Raw genomic sequence first — 7,870 nt, 5'->3', positions numbered from 1 at the left:
TCGTTTTGTTCGATAACATCGTCTAGCAGCGTGTCTGGCAGTCCATGCCGACCAGGACCAGGAGGAGGAGGAGGAGGAGGAGGAGGAGTAGGACTAGGAGGATGGGTTTTCCCCCTTGCACCCACTCATGCATGCATTGTGAACTCCGGTGCTGGCGCCTTTGGCATAATCAGTTGCAAAAATTTGACACGCCGGCAAGCAAAAAGCGCGTTTTGCCCGCCATTTTGCGCTGCGCCATTTTGTTAAAGTGTGTGCACGTCTGTGCGTGTGTGTGTGTATATCCTTTATTTGCATATCTGTTTTTGATTTTTGTCGCCGCTGGCGTCTATTCAATTTAACGTGCCGCTCGGTTGCTCAGAGGCCGCCACCGCCACCGTCGCCCAATGAAATCAATAAATCTGCTCCACCGTTTGAATCCAATTTATCACTTTGCAGGAGCAGGAGCAGGAGCGGGAGCAGGAGCGGCAGCATTTTCCATTTTCCACTCAATCCACTCTTCGCGTGCAGCTTATACCCGGCCTTGTCCTCGCACGATGTGCATACAACTTTATTGTTAGGGCCACGCGGCGTATGAGTGATGTGATGCCTCTACCTGAAGCCGTAGCCGTGGAAAAGCAAAGAAAAACCCAGAAAAAAAGAAACGCGCTGTGTGGAAACATATGCCTTTTCTTCAGTCGATAATGAAATTTAGCCAAATTTAGCGAGCATAAAAGACGAGCGCTCTCTCGCGAGTCCTGCGGCGCTGAGTTGGGAGCCCAAAAATATCTGAATTTCAGCGGGAATAGCGCCGCCTTGGCCGGGCTTTGCATATTTTACGGCACCATGTGCCGAAATGTTTTGTGCGCGCTTAAATTGCGGAAGTGATAAACAGGCGGCTCCGGTCCAGGAAGCATTTTAATATTTCAAGTTTTACTCACCATCCCCCAGCCACCCTTAGGAAAGACAAGACGACACGCTTTTTGGTTTATTTTTTTTACATTAAATATATTTAGATGGTTTTTCCTTCAAAATTGTTTTCTTGGTTTCCATTCGCACAAGGACCCCAACGAGGGCAGGGGAGGACTGGCAAAAGTAAAAGTTAAACAAAAATATTGCAGTTGGAATGTGTTCTGGTTGAAGCCAGAGATCCGCCAGATCTCCCTCACCTCGTTGGTGGCCAAAGAGCAGCCTGGATTCTGTTGTGGGCTGGGATTCGCGACATTTGTGTTTCGGTTTTTCGGTTTTCGGTTTCGGTTTCAATTTAGCAAACTGCTTACATCAAGTACATTTATATTTCGGTTATATTATTTGCTGCTGCTTGGCTTCCGTTTCGCTCTGTGTACATTTAAGTTAAAATAAGTAAGTAAGCTACATTTAGTTAATATATTTAAAAATTACGTTACTCGCTGCTTACTTCCATGCGCCGCCTAGCCGTACAAAATAGAATATATGTATATAAGGTATAGTCGAATTTAGAGTGGCACAAACAAAGGACACGTAAAAAACAACCAAACATTTTCTTAGGCAACGAGAGGAACGCAAAATCTTTGGTTAAAACTTGCTCAATTCTTAAGGCTAAACGTTAGAGTTTTACTTTTAATGTATTACAAGCATTTAATGCACTAGACAGAGTGGCTAAATCATTCGAGGGCCCGACTCCTGGAGGCAACTGAAAACGTCCTTTCACAATCTCTCTAGCATAGTAACTTCGTGACAATTAAACGAAATGAGTGTAAGTCGGATGAGTATCAACAGTAGTGATGAAATTAGTGCCCTGCTTAGATAGAAGTTTCGCTTGGATTTCCACACACTCTTATAATCCTGCTGCTTCCTTCGATCGAAGTTCCTTATTGGCTAATCAAAACACTAAATACATTTAGCTTATATCCATTTACTTAAAATAGTTTTGTTTGTATGTGTGTGTGTGTGTGCTTCTCACGTTTCTCTTATTATTTCGCTTTTCTCGAGTGCTTTTCGGGGTCTGCTGACTCTGCTGGTTGGGCTTTTCCCCCCGGATTTTCCTCACTTATCTGCTGATTGTCCACTAAAAACTATGCTTGCGTTCTACTGTCGGCATTTTCCGCTTTCCTTGGGGGTTCTTTTGCATGTAAAATTTGCTCTCTTTTTTTTTACACAATAAATTTGCATTTGGTTTTTGCTTACTTTAATCTCTTTTCGTATATGAATTATTAAACACATTAATTAAACAGTTATTCTTCTTATTTTTTTTACTTTTTTGTTTCGTTTTTTTAAGTTTTTTAAATCATAGTTTTGTGCATAATTAAATACGTAATAAACTGCCAAATAAAGTGTTGAATCGCATGCTAATTCGCAAGGATCTGTTCTGTTTTTGTTTTCTATATAAATGACATTACCCTTTCCCCCAGCTCGCATTTATTACAATACAATTAAACGTACAGTACAGTGTATTCTTTGGGTTTTTCCATATAAATATTTTGTATATATTAGCATAATTTACCTTTATATATTCAGTCTTAAGCTACAAAAATCGTTATGCATATTTCTGTTTCGGTTTTGTTTTCATTATATTTTATGCTCTTGTTTTTTCTATAATTTGAATCTATTCAAATAAGTTATATAAATTCGCAATGTATGTATTTTTATATCTTGTTTTTCTTTTTTTTCTGGTGCGGCGAAAGTAAGAGAAAAGCGCGGAAAAGTGAGTCTCCACTTTCCGCAGGACTGTGCTGGGTTGGGGAAAATTGGGGGGAAAATTCAGGCGACAGGATATAGCAAAGCCAAGTGAGTGTTTCTTCCATCTTAAAACTAAAAAGCGGGCTTAAAATCTAACTGGGCTTATTTGCTTTACCTATTACATTTATCGACTATCGACTAACTGCTATCGTCTATCGTCATCTATCGTTGCAATTTTCAGCGATTCGGTTTGCGTTTTGCATTTATCTTACAGGCATGCCTCGTTCAGTGGTTTCTCCTTTTGGCCAGCTCTGTCTCTCTCTCTGCTCTTAAGACGTTTAGCGCTTTCCAAGCTTCACTGTAGTTTCTTGCTCAAGTAAACCAAGGGAGTCTCTATGGCTAAACCGTTTTTTAAACTAATGCTATGTAGTAGAGTGTAGTGGTAGTACGACGAGTATCTCTCTTTTAAATGAAACGCCAGTTTGTTCGGAGGTTCTCTTTTTATCTTTGGGTGAGTTCGGGGGTTCGGGGATCCTGTTTGCTCTATCTTGAATCTTGAATCTTGAATCTTGAATCTTGAATCTTGAATCTTGAATCTTGAATCTTGAATCTTGAATCTTGAATCTTGAATCTTGAATCTTGAATCTTGAATCTTGAATCTTGAATCTTGAATCTTGAATCTTGAATCTTGAATCTTGAATCTTGTATCTTGAATCTTGAATCTTGAATCTTGTTTCTTGTATCTTGTATCTGCTGCCAAAGTTGTTGCTTAAGTTGGTGAAAAGTCGAGTCTATCATTACGGCTATCAGCTAGGTGTTTACATTAGAGTAAGTTTATCGAATTTCGCTTTTTACCCCCATTACTTTTTTTTTTTACATATTTACAGGACTTTGCTGGCAGCCGTTGTCGGTCTCGGTTTCTTTTGTTTTTCAGTGTCCGTTTCGCGTATCCTTTTGAAGCTCGTTTCTCCAAGACAGTATGTACATACAATGTAGAACCAAACTGAGAGGAGGAGCAGCAGCCTGCTCCCGGATTCAACCTCGGCTGATGGCCAGGAAGGCCAGAACAAGACCTGCCAGGATACCCATGCCCGACTCTCGACGAGCTCCTCCTGCCGGCGCATCCTGGCCCACATTGCTGCGCACATCCATGAGATCGCGGGACAGGGGCAGCTCGGTGGGATCGCTCAGTTCGTCGTGGCAGGGCAGCATCTCCGGCTTCAGCAGGAACAGGCGCACACTCAGCGAGTTCTTGTTGGGCAGCGCATCGAGGGCATCCCCTGGCGCCGAGTGCGGTGTCAGCAGGACGTCCACGTCGTTGTGTCCCGCCACCGGTGAGGCGCCGCCATAGAAGGAGCCCTGCTTGTGCAGGTTCAGGTTGTCGTCCAGGTCCAGGCCATGGCCCAAAGACATGCCGCCGTTGTTATCATCGTAGTAGTCATACCGCTTGTGTGTGGGCGCCACCGCGGCCAGATCCTTTTGCTTCAGCTCGGCGCCTCCCTCCTGGCGCTTCCTTCGTCGCCGCATCTTGGTCTCCACCACATTTTCGGAGAATTGTCGCTGCCGCAGCGCCTGCCGTGACCTGCTGCCCGAGTGCTTCCTGCTGTCATCCAGACCCAAGCCCAGTCCTCCGTAGCTGTGGCTGCTGCTGCTGCCCACGACGCTGTTGCCCACGCCGCCCATGCTGGCACTATTGCTGCCAATCGCCGTGAAGCCACCAACGTTGAGCTCGTCTAGGATACGCGACGGCACCGGGTCCACGAAATGCGCCAGCTTGGGGTCCTGCAGGGAGCAGAGCAGCTCCTCCAGCGAGTCACGCAGCTGCAGGTGACGTGTGCGATTTTTCAATTCGAAGATCCACTGCAGACGACAGTCGCAAATGAATTTGTTGTCTGCGGAAGACAGGTGGCAGAAAAGAGAGAAATTGGGGGTTAAATCTTTATATATATACGTGTCCAGACTTTTCCTGAAATTGTTTTTGTCAAATCGTCGCCCCAAACTCCGTGCGATTGTCCGCCGTCCGATTGTCAGAATGTCTGGGCAGGTAAGCGAGTGATTTCCCCCCAACTGCTAAGTGGCCGACTGCAACAATTGGCTGTCATTTGATGGCCGATTGCCACTCCAACTTCAGGTGCACAGCAAGAAAAGTTGGCAGTCTTTTTGAGTGAAGAAAGTATATGAAATATAAGAAGTTAAAACAAAAGAGGAAGCTAGCTTAGGGACTCCGAAGTTAGTATAACCTTGCAGTTTTCTTTGATTTATATCTTTTTTTTTCTTTATTATTTATTATATTAGCAACTCCTATTTTGACATTATTTCTTTTATATTTCAAGTTAGTTTTCTCCAGTGTACAACTCTAAATTCCGGCTTCAGCTTGGCTGAATCCTGCCAGCCGCTTTAAATGATTTTGCCCACACGTTCCGGCTTCGGAATCGAAGTTGCAGCTGAAGCAGGAACCGAGACAGGAGCTGGAGTCGAAGCAGGACGTCGATGTCGTTGTCATTGGGGCTGCTCACGTTAAACGCCTCAATGACATTTCCAATTTGGACAGCAGCAGCAGCAGCCTCCTCTCATTCGGGAGCGATTGCAGTCCGGGGTCTGCTGTGACCACTCCCGTCGGCTGGCCTGCGTCTGTCAGTTAGTTGGACAGCTGCTGCTACTCATCCTTATCCGGCTCCGGCTCCAGCTCCTCATCCCTCCTGCTGCTGTTGTCAATTATTTTGTAGTCCGTCTGGCCATGCGTGGCCTAAGCCCTCAGACTCGCACTCCAACCCAAAAACCCTTTCAATTTGCTGTTTGGCTAGAGGACTCGGCCCAAATTGAGCGGATAAACAAGTGCCAGAGTGGATCTAATCGCTGGCAATGGTCTAATGAATAAATCAAATTACATTGCCAGTGGATTTTCCAAAGGAAACCCCCCCAGAGGACGAGGAGCTCTACCCTCGTGGGTATAATTAGGCCCTGGTAGACACAGTGTGACACAGTTTGCCCTGTCAACATCGTCGCATAATTAGCATAAGCGTTACGAAAAATATTGACTAACACACACACTGACACACTGGCACGGCGCAGCCAACATCATTATCAGGAAAAAAGAGGGGTGCTTGCTCGATTTTCCTGGAACTTCCCTTAAATGACAATAATAATCCCAGGCATATTTTCATGGGCCGAAAAACTTGGCCAGACAACGACGACAAAAGGCAACTTTGCTTAGCAAAATATAGTTGGCAAATTAGTGCTGGAAAAGCAAGTCAAAAATTCTCATTTTCCATATGAAAGCATGCAAAAACCATAAATAAAGTTAAATATGCACAAGAGGGGGGAAAAGAAGGCATGGGAAGGGAAGGAAAGAAGGAAGGAACTAGAAGCAAGGAGTTGCCTCAGTCCACCGGAAAAATGCTGGAAAAATGGCCAACGACTTGGCAACATTTAGCAAGCAAATTACAACAAAATTAACATGATAATGAAGTGACCCAGAGGAGGAGCAGGAGGAAGCAGGAGGAAGCAGGAGGAAGGAGATCCTGCTGCTGAAAACTGGCAGCTGTTTGCAACTGACCAAATGACAATGACTTGCCCCCAGACAACGTTCCTCCCTAAAAGTGCTTAAAAAAATAGAAATTACAAAAAAAAAATATATATATAGAGAAGCTATAGAGATGGGGACAGAGCAGACTCTAGTGGCATGAAATACTTTTATATTTTTAATGATACTTGGCCAAAGCGGTAGGAAGTGTTTTGGTCTGCTGCACACACTCCACCCCCCCATCTGGCAAGCAATGAACTCCCTCAACCCGAGGATCTATATGTGCTCTATATACACATGCATACCAGATATATAGACAGAGAACTGCGGCTGTTAGTCAACTAGATGACTTTCAACTCTGCCAGCGCCTCGTCCTTCGAGTTTAGTGTCCTGAAACCCCATTCTCAGCTCCAACATGACGCTGTAGCTTTTTCTAGGGTAAGAGAGTGGGGGTGGAAAGCTGTCGGAAACGTTTTTACGGTTTGCAAAAGGACATTTACATACACACACACACAGAGAGGGTTTCTAATAGGAGCCCAGCCCTTGGCACATGCACATGCGTCTCAGTGTGTACATTAAATTTTATTATTGTCATTTTCATGGCGAGGTCCTTGCGCCCCCTGCTCCCTTCATAACTTTTCGGTCAGCTCTATTTGCATAAGCTCATGTGTGTGCGAGTGTGTATGTGTGTGCCTTTGTGTCCTGCCAGCCAAATTAGACTCAACTGGAACTTTGTTTGGTCAGTTTTAATGGCAGTGTGTCTGTGTCGGCATTCCTTATGTGTCGAAACATATTCATAATTAGTTGTCGGCCGTCGTTCCCACGTCCCCACAATGTTTACTTCCAGTCAACTCTTTTGATTGGCTTTGTTTGCCCAAGATGTTTGTCCTTTGCACAGGACCTTGGGCGTCATTCAGCTTGGTATTTGCTTGGCAGGGCAAAAAATTAGGTATCTTAGGTGATGATTATAAGGGAAGTAGGCCAAATAAATGGTTAAATAATATTTATCTTGAGAAAATGCTTATTTATTTTGAGTTTATGGTTTATAAAATAGAAATTAATTAAATTTATAATTGAAATTTATTCAAGAACCACTTGAAATATTTAATTAAAATATTTTTATATATTTTATCTAAGGAAGATCTTGAGAAATTGCTTTTTTTTCAAGAGTTTCTTACTTATAACACAGCAATTAATTAATTATAAATCTAAATTAATTAAAAAACATCTTGAATTATTCACTCTTATATTTTTGGCTAGTAAAATATTTAGCTAAAATATTTTTTTATCTTTTAGGTAGCTCCCAAAACCCACCCAATCCCTCATAATGAGCCCTGTCATACATCAACTGGCCGCCTTTGTGGACCCTCTAAATGGGGTTTCATTAGCCGCTGCCTCCCTCTGTTTCTCTTAAAAGAAAAACATTTATTTTAAATTTAATACACTACAGCACACACACACACACACTTGTACCTCTTCATCCCCTTTTAGACTTTTACCTGACCCAGGTGCTGAGCGGGCATGGATGCTTCCGTAGCTACCTCAAGAGGTTTGGCCATGACGCGGAGGAAAGCTGCCCGGAATGTGGATCCGGGATAACAGAGGATGCAGCCCACGTCATCTTCGACTGCCGCCGGTTCGACGAGGAGAGGGACGAGCTGGAGGCGATAGCAGGTGCAGCCATCAGCGCGGATACGCTGGTGCCGCTGATGC

The 7,870-nt window shown here is 43.9% G+C and overlaps 1 protein-coding gene across 1 annotated transcript in view; it reads right to left on the bottom strand.

The window, feature by feature from the left end:
• Window positions 1-977: 977 nt before the first annotated feature.
• Window positions 978-7,870, bottom strand: part of Con (leucine rich repeat protein connectin) — a 48,693-nt gene continuing 41,800 nt past the window's right edge. Inside the window, exon 5 of the mRNA XM_017162891.3 lies at window positions 978-4,526. Coding sequence (XP_017018380.1) covers window positions 3,670-4,526 — 857 coding nt within the window. The 3' untranslated portion in view covers window positions 978-3,669. The remainder of the gene's footprint in view (window positions 4,527-7,870) is intronic.

This window comes from Drosophila kikkawai, chromosome 3L, assembly GCF_030179895.1.
Source record: "Drosophila kikkawai strain 14028-0561.14 chromosome 3L, DkikHiC1v2, whole genome shotgun sequence".
Lineage (NCBI taxonomy): Eukaryota > Metazoa > Arthropoda > Insecta > Diptera > Drosophilidae > Drosophila > Drosophila kikkawai.
This window is presented reverse-complemented; position numbering and strand designations above follow the sequence as displayed.